This window comes from Pyxicephalus adspersus, chromosome 7, assembly GCF_032062135.1.
Source record: "Pyxicephalus adspersus chromosome 7, UCB_Pads_2.0, whole genome shotgun sequence".
Taxonomy (NCBI): domain Eukaryota; kingdom Metazoa; phylum Chordata; class Amphibia; order Anura; family Pyxicephalidae; genus Pyxicephalus; species Pyxicephalus adspersus.
Genome location: NC_092864.1, coordinates 13,537,274 through 13,551,053, shown reverse-complemented (window position 1 = coordinate 13,551,053; position 13,780 = coordinate 13,537,274). Strand labels below are relative to the sequence as shown.

General features: G+C 39.9%; 1 protein-coding gene across 1 annotated transcript in view; it reads left to right on the top strand.

Moving 5' to 3' along the window:
* Positions 1 to 13,780, top strand: part of CASKIN1 (CASK interacting protein 1) — a 156,729-nt gene that overhangs the window by 128,336 nt on the left and 14,613 nt on the right. The window contains 3 exon segments of the mRNA XM_072417505.1: positions 1,294 to 1,392; positions 11,566 to 11,666; positions 13,624 to 13,734. Coding sequence (XP_072273606.1) covers positions 1,294 to 1,392; positions 11,566 to 11,666; positions 13,624 to 13,734 — 311 coding nt within the window.

Sequence of the window (13,780 nt, the reverse complement as noted above, 5' to 3'; positions counted from 1 at the left end):
ATTACCTCCTCTTTTCTGGTATACAGCATTAGTCTGTATCAGCTCCCATTCCCTCTTGTAAACAGGAATATATTTTATGTGTATCATTATATTGCCTCCTTAGACTGGTATGTATCATTGGTCCGTGTCATTGCCTCCTGTAAACTGGTATATACAGTATCATTGATATATATTATTTGGTATTTCTCCCCATTGGCTGATATATATCATTGGTGTATATCAGGTGCTATATCTTCCCCTTGACTGATATATATCACTGATCTGTATCCGCTGTTTTTCTTCCTGTAGACTGGTCTGTACCCCTTTTCTCCACTAGTTACTGTTCTCTTCACTTGCAGGATGGACTGTACCCTTATACTGTATTAGTGATTGTTCACTTTTCTTTGGTAATGTAGTATTCAATTAGTATATATTATTGACTTTCCTTGTAAAATGGTTTATTCTACTGACTATGTTAGTGATTTCCTTTTTTTACTTGTTCTAAAGGACTGTACCATTGGTCCATTATAGTGATTGTATGCATTCTTATTAGACTAAATTGTGCAATTTTTTTCATATTAATGCCAGTAGAATGGACTATTTATTGGTATGTAATAATGACTTTTTTGATTGCAGAATAGTTTCTTCCAGTATGTTGTTTTGTGTTATACTCTAGAATGATATAGATGATTGGTCTTCTGTGACTAATCTTAATGTATTAAATGAAAAGGCAACCAGCCCATAATAATAAGGCTTAAATTAATACATTGGTCAGGCTATAGACCATTAAGTATATAAAAATGTTTGCTAAACTCTGTAACTGCAGGCATTGTGGAGCAACTTATTCTCAAGCTTCACAGTAATAGCAAGGACGTGATTCAAGTTCTTCTTTCCAGCAGTGACTGGCCCACCCTGAGCTGAGCTGCTGAGTCACATCTGAGAGGGTGAGCTGACCTGCTAAGAGAATGACTTGAACTTGAGTGCTTCTTCTGTGATATTTCAGGAATAATTGCTCCATATGCAATGCAGCTATACAGGTCAGTAAAGGCTTTTTTTTAAATCTGATTTACTGTTTGCTAAGATTATGTAAATACTTAAATGACTATAGCCTGACAGCAGGTTTACATTAAGCTGCTGGTCCCTCTTTAATACAGAATTATATTACATATCAGGTCATTGTGCCTGATTCTAAATTCTAAATTTTGAGTGCCAGGTTTGTGTGCGTAAATAAAAATTGTTTTAAAAGCATAGACTGCTAAAATCTGCAAACTTATGTCATGTTTTGTTTTTGTTTCCTTTCACGTGTTTTTGAAGGCTCTCGGGGATCAGAATCTAGTCCATCTCACATGTCTCCAGGAACTACTGCTGTGGCCCCTGCAGAGGAAATTTGGGTATTGAGAAAACCATTTGCAGGTACTATATACATACATTGTTCTCATCCAATATCAAAACTTTGCCTAGAAAGTATTACGTATTGCCTGGTATAGTTTCCTAACAAATATATCTACTACTAAATTCTACTAATGCTGTGTGATTAACACTACAACATTTTCTTTTACAGCCCAGCACTCCACTGTCAGGGAATGTACTTGGTGCAGGCTTGTGTGACCATGTCTTGACGAAGGGGTCATGCCTTGCCCTTATAACTTTCCATGCTTGATTGTGTTATTCAAATGCAGTTAAAGCATTTTTCTTCAACTTTATTCTAATGTGCGAAAGACATTACATTATGGAGTTCTTGCCCCCCACAAAAGGAAGTGTTCCAGTATGATGTGCACGTGTAGCTTAGTGTAGGATGCCAAGATATGCTGGGTATGATGAACAAGAATGGCCAAAGATCTGGGACCCAGAAGATGGTGGTGCCTGCCACGGAACGAGGACAGGTGAGTGTAATGAATTTATTGTAATCAGGAAGGTATGTATATTTTATTGCAGAAGAGACATCACGTGTCACTTCTGCAGTAAAGGACCTCTCTGGTCCCAGTTTTTTACTTTTAGGGTTTTGTTCCACTGTTACTGCAGTATTGATAATTTAGGTCACCAATCTAGCTGTGCTGTCTAGCAGGAATAAAAAGTCAAGATTGGCTTGAAAATAAGAAATCATATGGCAAATAACAGCTTTAAATACTGAGTGTATTTCAAATGTGTATTTAGCTGTTTGTCCAGAATTCAACTTTCAAAAACATTGTCATTTTGCTATTCAGGACAAAGTGACAAGCATGGCTGTATTCCACCTCTGCCCGCAGCAGAAAATTACCAGGGAGCTCCTCCAACAGATAGCAGTCAATAGGAATGCTCCCTTCTGTTCACAACTGGCAGATCAATATTGGTTTTGTAAATAGAAGGGAGCGTTTCCATCAGGGGCTGCTTTTTAAGAGCTGATTTACATTTACCTATCGTAAGTAATGGCATTGGGATACTATGTATAAGGGAGGACCTAACAGTGCCTTGTCGCTGCCAACACCAGGCCCAAATATTGTCATTTGAAGATGTGCCATTACATCAACCCCTGTCTAAGATTTAAAACTTGATGGCAGCAAAGACAAATCTGGAGCAGGACAGCATGGCTGGGTAAGTATTCATGCCTGGAAAAGGAGAGCTATTGGAAGAAAATGTTACTTTGTCCTAGCTGGGCATTACTTATCAAAGAAAGGTTACCCTGAAATTTGCTGCTTAATTGTAGGCCAGGTAACTATATTAAGTAAAGTGTAAAATCTTCTGCACTTGAGAACATTTGCTATCTATATCCACTCGGCCTCTGAAATAGGCAAGCAGTAGTACCCACCCGTACTTGTAGCAATCAGTTTGGATTGGTTTTAATCTAATCCTGACCACAAATACTAACTGTGGTAATCTGGTAATTCTTATACAGGATCAAGTAGCTATATCCAATGTTGCAAGACAGCATTTTACACAGTGTGAAAAATAGCTTTTTACCCACTTCTAGATCACTCCATCCCTCCTGCCAAGTTATGCCTTCCTTCAGGTAATTGCTGTAATCACGTTAAATCACTGTTAACCTCTTCTACACCGAGGGGGCTGTGCATTGGAAAATGCAGCCTGCTACGGCACCCAAGAAGAAGGTTAATGGGTAGTTGTTCTTGTTCAACATCGTGGAACTCTTTCACTGCCGGCAACTACCCTTCCACATCTTCAGCTCGTCTACACCATGAACAAATCATCCTCACTTCCTCACTGTCCGTCTTATCATAAAAACGCCACTATATACCTGATTCATTGCACACTTGATATTTTTTTTACAGGCTGTGGCAATGACTTTACATTTCTGGGTTGTTCCTTCAAAACATTTACCACATGAGAAGGGGTCAATAGATAATGGAAAGGACCTGGAGTGCCCTCCTAGCAGCAACTTTTGGGGTTCAGTGCACTGTACAAGCAGCATTTTTATGATTTGTCAAGCACAATGCAAAGCTCATAGTTTGCACTGGGCCTGACAAGCATCTCGTGTATAGGTTTACAACCCAGGGTTCAGTATATAGGGCTGCTCTGGGTTCTATTCAGTATGTAACAGATACAGACAGGTCTTCAAAGGAGGCAATAACCCATTGCAGAGATCTTCCTAATAACGTGAGCTTTCATATAGAACTTTGGTCAGGCTATGGATGTACATATTTCTGTCAATTCTTAACTAGCAGTAAATGAGCTCAGTAGCTGCAGACACTGGACACAGTGGGATGCTTACATTTTGTGTTTCGTTCTCTTCCAGCTATTTATTCTCTAAGAGGAGAATCACACAGGACAGCATGGGAAGTGCTGAGACCAGAAGTTAATGATTTTACTGCATCTGTTATTAACTAGATAATTGCAAATAATTATGGCTTCACAGTGTCTGCAGCTAGAAAGGTCAGTGGGGGCTTGTTTTAAAGCTCATGTGCCGGTTGTTACTGATAAATCAATATTTAAAACATCCATAGCCTGGCCACTGTTCTATGTTGAGGTTGAAAGCCAAAAGCTTGTTCATAGGCTGCCCCTGGAATATGGGGCCTTACTGATTCACAGACATAGCCATGGGAACAGTCCTACTGAGCTTGTAAGCAAGCTCGGGGCATAGAGGCTGCATTGTGTATCATCAAACCTATGATTATTATTCATTTATAGCTGTACTTTGTGGCTCTTATCCTTTGAAAAAAGTACTGCTAAAATATATTATATAAAATTACCTTGCTTCAAATTAAATTTGTGTCTGATAGTATTGCAGCCCTGATTATACTGTTAGCTTTTGATCTCAGAGTTACAGATTACAGATGCTTATTTAGTCATTTATTAAAATGCATCATATTATCTGCACAAAAGGGGCTGCTTTGTTCTTCCGTAGCCTTGTGGTTGGATCAACCATTTTGCTAAAAGGAATATGCTGTGTCCAAACTAAAGGTGCTTGATTGGTTAATTCAGAGCTTTTTTCAAATCACAAGAGATCTAGCCAGTTTATTTTTGCAAGCCGTGCTGGATCTGAGACAAGTCAGTGTAGAAAACCGTCTGTCACATGCACAGATGGTCCAACCCCCTTCTCTGAGCGTACAGCTGATAGAATTGTTAGAAAAATCACTCTGGGGCCATGTAATACCATGTAATAGTTTTATTAGAAAATACAAAAACATTTCCTTTTTTTAGGAATCAGATTCTTGCAGGCTGGCGTCACATCACTGGGTCTTTATAGTTGTCCTGTAGAGATTATATATTTGTAAGGTCTGCAGAAGCTAGACCTGCTTTGCAGAGCAGTGAAACTTCTATGTTGTTTCTTTTAGAAACTGGGGGCATCACTGAAGCACAATGCCGGGTAATGCTCTGTATACTTGGAATAGTTTAGGATCCCTTTGGGATAGATATGGGTTGTGGATGTCAACTTGGTGGGGCTTTATCCAAAACAGGTGAAGTTTGCTGCCAAAATGGAAGTAAAAGCAGCCACATGTATCACAGGGTATTATTGTGGAATTCTTGAGTGTGACAGGTCAGATAAGGACAAGCAGCATGGGCTTTATAGTCAAAGTTAAGGTTAGGGCAAGCAGAATAGATGTCTGGTTAGTAGATAAAGGTAAGGTCAAGGGATGTAGAATTTATATATAGTTAGGAGACAAAGTTAAGGTTACGGCATGCAGAATAGATATCTAGTTAATAGATAAAGTTAAGGTCAAGGTAGGCAGAATAGATGTCTGGTTAGTAGATATACTGTAGGTAAGGTCAGGACATGCAAAATAGATGTCTGGTTAGAAGACAAAGTTGACATCAGGACAGGCACAGGTTTGTAGCTGTTAATCATCCAAGGGCAGAAAAATAAGTCCGGTTGGAAACCAGGACAAGTAAGCAAGGATGGGGAACAAGCTATTTAAAACAAGGAACATTTCTAACTGAAGGTTAGGTAATAGGATACAAGATCAAATACAGTTCAACCATCTAGACATTGCTGAGGTTGGGCTGGTATATTTTAAAATAAGGTAAATACATTGTTGCACACTGGCATGAGATTCCGTGTCTTTTAGATCATTGGTATCTGGTGCACTTGAACCAGCACGTTAGGCTAACACAAAATTTCCACTGTATAAAGAAACCAAGATCCCTACAGGGCTTGCTTGTAAACCTAATTACAGCAATATTGTTAATCATATTTATTTACCAAGTAAAAATTTGCTTATTACGATAAACCAAGGTTATTCTGTGTGCTCTTCATAATCTTAGCATCTACTGGGGTGAGTGATGTAGTTGGGGTGCTTCAGTGTTGCCCGGGTTTATTAGTGAAGTCATAGCTGATTAAGGATGAGGAATCTGAACCCCATCCCCTGATCTGTTTAATACACACTTCTTTTTGCTCCCATGCCAGGTGGTGATCGCAGCAGCATGGGCAGTACAGGAAGCGCCGCCAGTGGTCGAAGTTCTGGGAGCGGTCAGAGTGCTAGCAGTGCCCACGCTATACCCGCTAGTGCAGAGGGGGTCAAGGTATATTAAGGAATAATGCCCTCCTATCTAAATGATAAATTAGTACTTGGGAAATCACTAACAAAGCAGGTCTTCTAACTGATTCATCAATATTGTAGTTAAGATTTTTTAAATATTATTATAGTTGGGGATTAGGAGAATTATTTGAAAAAATTAAAACTGCCATCAAATGTGTGCAGCTGCCTTCCTGGTTTCTAGGAATAAAAAGGGCTGAAAGTCTTCATTTCTCTCATACACAGTGGCGGTGTATGTACTGATTGCTAATTTACATATAAATATAATTTTTTTTAGGCTGCATTCTTAGAATTTGTAATCCTGCAAACCAAATGGTGGATTTTGCTATGAAAGATTTATAAATCTTTATAGAAATCATCAATTTGGGAAAATCCTAGCTGGCAGTGAGTTCTATTGATTTTTTCATAGCTGGCAGTGAGTTTTATCGACAAACTAAAGTCGGGTTACCCTTTATTAACAATGTTTTAGCATTGCAGAATGGGTAATGGGGGGTTAGGAAGCTGCACTGTCTATTTACATGAACATCACGTTTCCATATTTCCTCATCTCACATTTTTCCTCTTACATGCTCTTTGGTTCTCTCTTCACGTCCGTTCCATTTCAGCTGCTCGCAACTGTTCTTTCCCAGAAGGCATTGGGGCAGGAGCCTGGAGACGCCTGTGAGGTCCACACAGGTGCGTGAAGATTAAAAATCCATTTTAAGAAGCAGGATTTTCATGAAAATAAACACAATGCATATGTCCAAAATGCTGAGTATGAATATTGTTTCCACTGATGCCCTCCATTATTTATCTATGATATAAATTTACCTCTTCTATTGAAATAATTCCCAATGATACTTCCATGAATGGCTAGCACTCCTACTTCCTGGTATTTGGTGACATGTCCATGGCTTACAGCTGTTCTCCTGCATTGTTATCCTGTTACCCCAATCCGGTCATCCTACAAATGACCATTAAAACATACTTTATGCAGGCATGGGCCACTGTTGTCAATATCAGGGGGTCACAGCACTGAGATTGATAACGGAGTGAAAATTATTGTTAAAAAATAACAAGAAAAGGTTATGATACACAGTGCTAAATATCATTTAATAAGGGTTTACATTTATTTTTAGTACGGATCAAACATTCTATAAAGTAATAAAGCAATGGTAGGAAGGAGAACCTGCAGTGCCGATCTTTACAATATTTCTTCAATTTTCATTCTTGGTGATTGGACATTGGCGTAATTACCATCAAATGGGAAAGTTGGTGGTTATACTCAGTATTTGCGCATGAGGGCTTGTGTTTATTTTCATGCATGGAATGGTATACAATGCTACTACGTATGCAGTGTAGCAACTAGTACATGCACTGAAATAACCCATTAACATTGTATTGTATGCAAATAACCTATTAACAGCCATGGTTTGCTATGAGCACTCTCAGATAAGCTTATACTTGGACTTGAACTGATAACCTTTACTAACAAAGAAACTTAGTAATGTGTGCTTGGTAACTTTGAGTTGCATCCCTTCCTATACACCCCATGCTTTCCTGTATTCCTGATGAGCTGTCCTTGTGTTCTCCTTTTTCCTCCTTGTCCTGAAGGTTCCTGAGTTGTCCCAGATTACGTTGTGTTCTCTCCCAATATATGGTTTCCATATTGTCCTACACCATTACCCTGTGTTGTCTCTTCTCCTTGTTGTGTTCTGCAGATTTCCTAGTTCGTCTTGTGTCTTCCCTTTATGTTTCCTTCCATGTCTTGTACTGTACTGGTGTTTTATACCTCCTTGTGTGATAACACAATGCAAAGAGCTGAGATGCTTTTTAGCCCAATCAGTGATATATCAATATGATGGGACATATAAAGCTGTATTTTCAATGCCTGAGACATCAGTACAGGTGTCCAGTGATATTGTTTAGTGTTGCCGCTTTGGATTGACCATTACACTCGCTGCTGTTATATCGGGAATGTAGTGCTGCCCTCTCTATAGAGCAGGCCAGGCTGTTTGGCATAAGCTGAACATGTCTGTGGGATAACACTCATTTTAAGGTACAATTATTGGATATCTGTAAGGGCCTTTAGACAAATCTGGAATCATATACATATGAAGGCTGCCAATGATGGCCACTTGGAGAATACCTTAGGGATGGGGTAAATCACACGATAGATGGAAGCTTCTGATTGGATTTGCTTGATCATTTGTATACACGACAGACCTGATTTATCAAAGCTCTCCAAGACTGGAGAAGATAGGCTATTATGGAAAAACCTGAGCAGTGTTCTTCCCCGGCCCTTTTAGCCAGGCACACCACCCAGCCGCAATCACACGGCTGTTTTTTGGGTGGTTACTGATGAGTTGGGTCACAATACAGGGGCTGCCAACCAACTAGAATTTCTTCCCACGAAAAATAATTCTGGGTTGAGCACAGCTAAGTCATACAGCAAAGGACTAGATCTGGTTCAGGATTAAAAACATTCACTGAAAAAATAGCAAATGATTTTTAAGAATTGTTCATCTCCAGTCTTGGAGAGCTTTAGTGAGGCCCAGTGGGTCCATCCATGTCGAAATTCCTAACGAGGAACCAGAAATCTGCTTACCAATGGAATGACCGTTATCCGGACAGCATGGGAAAAGTTTTCAGAAACTGCAACGACCTCCATTCTCACGGATTGCAGGTTGTCTTAAAACCCTGTCACAATGCTAGCTGTACAATGAGTAAAAACATCAAGGAAATAATATATATTTAATAAAATGATAAACCTGTGATAAACGAAAGTGACCAGCTCTGCAACCGGTTATGTGTACAGCCACCTCCTACATCTGTGTGCATTGATTTACTCCACTGTGAAAAAAAAGATGACAGCTCATTAATTATCATTTAGGCTTTACCCGTTACCCTTGCTAGACAACACCCTGGTGTCATATGCTAAATAAGCCTCTTTGCATGACGCTAAAATATATATTTGAGATCACCTGTAGCAACGGGGGGGTGTTTCAAAAAGGAAACAGAGCCAGCAAGTTATCCATGCAACAAGGGTTTTTATTCACTAATACTATTTTCACACAAAAACAGGCAAAATAAAACAAACAGCAAAAATAAAGCCTGGCCACTTGGCCTCTAACTCAGTGTTAGATCCATTACTAACAATCCAGCCCAACCTAGTGCTGTGCAGGACTCTAACCATATATCTTTCCCAACAAAGTCTGTGTCTTTACTCCAGACTGCAGACCCCAGTTCCCCTTCTTCCAGCTCACCAGCCAAGACAGAGCCCCAGGAATAAGCAGGCAGGTAGTTTATATCCCCGGCCTAATTTCCAGCATGCATTTCAGGTGAGACAGTTACACCTGTTCATACCCAGACCTCTTTAGCTCCCTCACCTGGCCAAGAAGCTCATTGTCACTCAGCCTGGTACTTCAACCCCACCTTCAGGTCAAAAGGAAAACTGTCTGACTAAACAGAAAAATACTCTGCTTAACTTGTATCTGCGGCAAATGTACCTATCATCCTGGACAAAACCCTGTGATTTCATTGGCCAGCTGTTACAATATATATTAATATGGGGGTTGTCAACTGGGCGATCCTAGCGCTGGCAATACTTTATCAGCGGCTGAATCACCCAAACCCAGAATCTCCCTTACTAGCACAAAAGCAGCGAGGGAGCCACTCTATACAAACAGATAAATGTTCTACATGTGATCCTGTCACCAGCGAGTTGTCACTAAGTATAAAATCTCTACTGACATTACACCACTAAAACCTGCAATTAAATTGGAATCATAAAGCTATGAGTATCAAATATAAAAGCTACAGAAAAGCAAAGTGTCTTTGTTGTCTCTTCACTTTACAATTACAGTGTCACTTTCTGTTTTATTGTGAAAAAAAGGACGGGTCATTATAGTTATAAGGGATGTCAGTGATAGGGGTTATCAGAGAATTAAAGAGTTTTAAATACGCCTGAATACAGAGGGCAGACAAAAGAAAGTTTTCCTGTGATTGGACAACCCTGTGCCATTTATACCTGAAATATCACATGACCCAATAGCTAGTGTAGAGGGGTATGTAGGGAGGTTTTCTGCCCTGGCTGGTATGCTAAAGCTATGGCCTTGTAACATAAGCTTTAGATACAAAGGCATTCTCTGGACCTGATTTATTAAAGCTCTCCAAGACTGGAAAGATATACCATCCTGGGAAAACCTGGGTGATCCAGCAAACCTAGAATGGATTTAATGAAATAATTTCCTATTGTTTGGCAAACGTATTTAACCCTTGACTATTTCTATTCCAGGTTTATTGGATGACCCAGGTTCACCCATCATACTCTATCTTCTCTTGTTTTAGAGAGCTTTAATAAATCAGGTTCCTTGCATTTTCCTTAGATTACATGGCTGGTCTGGTTGAAGAGATTTCCGCTCACTTCCAGAATTGCTGACAACCTTTTACAAGATTGGAAATGAGAACTCCCCAATAGCAGCACAGCCAGAAATACAAATGTTGTTTAAGGAAGCAGGGTAGGACTAAAAACCAGTTTTTTTTGTCTGTGCAAATATTTTTACTCACTTCCTGTCTGGTGAGACCATTGTCAACAGAAATGGAAGTGAGGATAGATTGTTCTAATAAAGCATCGGATAGCAGTAAAACCATAACATGAGCTTAAATCCTTCCCCACCCTCTCCAGAATTAAAGAAAAAGTTATTGGTTTGGCATGCAATTTAACACGTGTCTAGCAACACAGTGGGCCTAATTTATTAAGGTTCTCCAAGACTGGAGAGGATTCACTTTCATGTGAAGATGGGTGATCCAGCAAACCTGGAATGGATCTGGTCTAGGATTCAAAACATTTGCTAGCAAATGACTTTGAAGAAATCCATTCCAGGTTTGCTGGATCACCCATCTTCACATGAAAGTGTATCCTCTCCAGCCTTGGAGAGCTTTAATAAATCCAAGCCCAGTGGGTCAGGACATCTAGCATCCAATCAGAATATAAATACTGGCCTGACTTCAATTAAATTTTATTTAGTTGCTATGGGTTAGAGTGTTTTGCTAGTTGCATTCCTTGAACCTTGCACCCCTCTTCAGGGTGGTACAAGCCAACACATTGAAGTAATCTGAAGGTGGAAGACCCTTTTATGTTTTCATGTTGTTTTGCATGTCTTGTTGGCAACCTAATTCCTTGCATTGCTTTGTACTTTGTCATAGATAACCGGTATTGTTCAGTATTCTCCTCAGAAACTTTTTTTAAGCCAGGTGGGAAGTAATTGTAGGTGGGTAGCAGCCCCTGTATTGTGAGCCAACTTTTCAGTAACCACCCAAATACAGCCGGATAGTTACTGACGGTAACCAGGTGGGTGGTGCGACCGGCTAAAAGAGGCTGGGGAGAAGACTTTTCTTGTGTATAATCATTAACACCAGATAGAATGTGAATATTTTCATTTCTTATTCTTTCTCAAGGTACCTTTTAAACAATTTTTCTCCATAGATAAAACTTTGTCTGTTTCCCCTGTGACCTCTCTATGAATTTTATTGTCATGCCTTTGCTGGGATTAGAAGTAAAGCGGGGATAAATCTGGGATTGGAGTAAGTGATATACAATTTGAAATATATCCTGATGAATTCTGTTTGATGTATAAAGGACCTCCACGACCTCAGAGCGTAGCAAGCTGCCCCTATATTGAACAGACGTACGGAGTCGGAGACCACTCGAAGAAGATGGAGCCGATGACTGAAGGAAAGGTAGATGAAACTAATCATAACGGAAAACTCAATATATCTAGATCAGTGTTTGTCAACCCGGGTTCCTCCATAGGTTGTTAGGGGTTCCTTGAGCAATTTTTGCCTCTTGGTTTAGGTGACACCAATGATCTTTTTGGCTATCTGTAAGGGTAACATTCTTCCCAATGGCCAGCAATGTAAGAGGCATTCTTCTCACTGACTACCTCAATAATGTACTGTGAGCTGTAAATATAGTAATTATAGGAGGGGGTCCTTGAAGACCAGAAAGTTATTTCAAGGGGTCTCCCTTGTTACAAAAAAGGTATTTTTTTGGTCTGATGACTTTATATTTCTTCATATAACATGTCACTTCTAGTAGTCATTACACTAAATGTCCTGCTTGTTTATCTACGCCAGCCTTTCTCAACTTTTTGGTGTATGTGCTACTATAATAGTTTCATTGGGCCTGATTTATTAAAGCTCTCCAAAACTGGACAGCATACATTTTCATCAGTGAAGCTGGGTGATCCAGCAAACTTGGAATGGATCTGGTCCAGATTCTAAATATTTGATAGCAAATAAAAAATTATATTAGGAAATCCATTCCAGGTTTGCTGGATCAGCCAGCTTCACTGATGAAAGTGTATCCCCTCCAGCCTTGGAGAGCTTTAATAAATCAGGTCCAATGCATTAGTCTGTCCTTCCAGTCTCTTGTGTTTGCCTGCCCCCTATCTGTAAAGCAGCACTATGCAGCCTAGACTCAGGTTAGCGGCGGGAGTATCTATATAACAGGTTCACCTTGAACGAGGTTATTCTTATCCACAGTCAATGCATTGATCTCCAAGCTGTGACTAATTACAGCATGTAAGCGAAGCTGACTCTCCCCTGTCCCCTGACATATCTGCACTCATTCTGTCCTACTTTATACAAAGGGCTGATCTTGTCTGCTGTCATCCATGGGAAGATTTTATATTTCAGTCTCTTCTATACATTTTTCAACAACAAAAAAAAGACAGAATGAATATTATTACAAAATGTGAAAAATATAAACAAGACGATTAGGTCAAAACTGTTCAGGGACGTCATATCAAAATGAAAGGGGCAAGAATAAGCTACAAAAAGAATGTATTAATTCAGAAGATCCTGTTATCTCCTAAAGTATAAGGGGGTGCCAAGATAGGACAGAGGTGCAGAATCTGCAAAGCTGTGTCAGTCACCTTTTCCTATGTTGCACGGAAGGAATAGAGGGATCACATAAGGGTGGATCTCTATAAACATTTCGTGTATTTGGCTGGAGTTACTCTTACGCTACCATATTTTTTGCCATATAAGACGCACTTTTTCTTCCCCAAAACTGGGGGGGGGAAAGTAAAATAATATACTCACCCGATACCCGATCCTGCGTGTGTCTCTGGCTGCAGCAGCGTCTGTCTCCTCTTCTCTCTGGCAGCAGCACGTGACTTCTCCTGTCTGTAAAGCAGAGCGAAAGAAGCCGGCACAGCGCCACCTGCTGTTCCCTGTCCTAACTGCCGTACAGTGGAAAAAAAGCACAGAGTGATGAGAAGGGGAATTTGAATGACAGAGTGATCAGAAAGGGATTTTGAATGACACAGAGTGATCAGAAAGGGAATTTGAAAGGCATAGAGTGATCAGAAAGGGAATTTGAATGGCACATGAGTGATCAGAAGGGGAATACCGGTATGAATGGCACATGAGTGATCAGAAGGGGAATAATCTTTCAGAATCTTTTTTTTTCTAGATTTTCCTCCTTTAAAATTGGGTGCGTCTTATATTCCGGAGCGTCTTATACGGCGAAAAATACGGTACTTGTTGATTGCTTGTAAAAGAAAAGGAAAAATTGGGTTTAAAAATTAAAAATATAATCCATGTAAAACTCATAAATGTGTTAGGTTAAATATTTTTGTGTTCCTGACGTGTTGTGACATTTATAAATCTTCATTTCTTTTCTGCCCTACAGAGCTCGGAAGCCGTGTTCCAGTGGCTATGCAAGTTTCAGCTACAGGTCTATGCTCCCAATTTTATTAACTCTGGCTATGACATTCCAACCATCAGCCGAATGACCCCAGAGGTGAGGAGAGGGGACAGCGTAATGGTGGTGGGGTGAGAATGGTGAC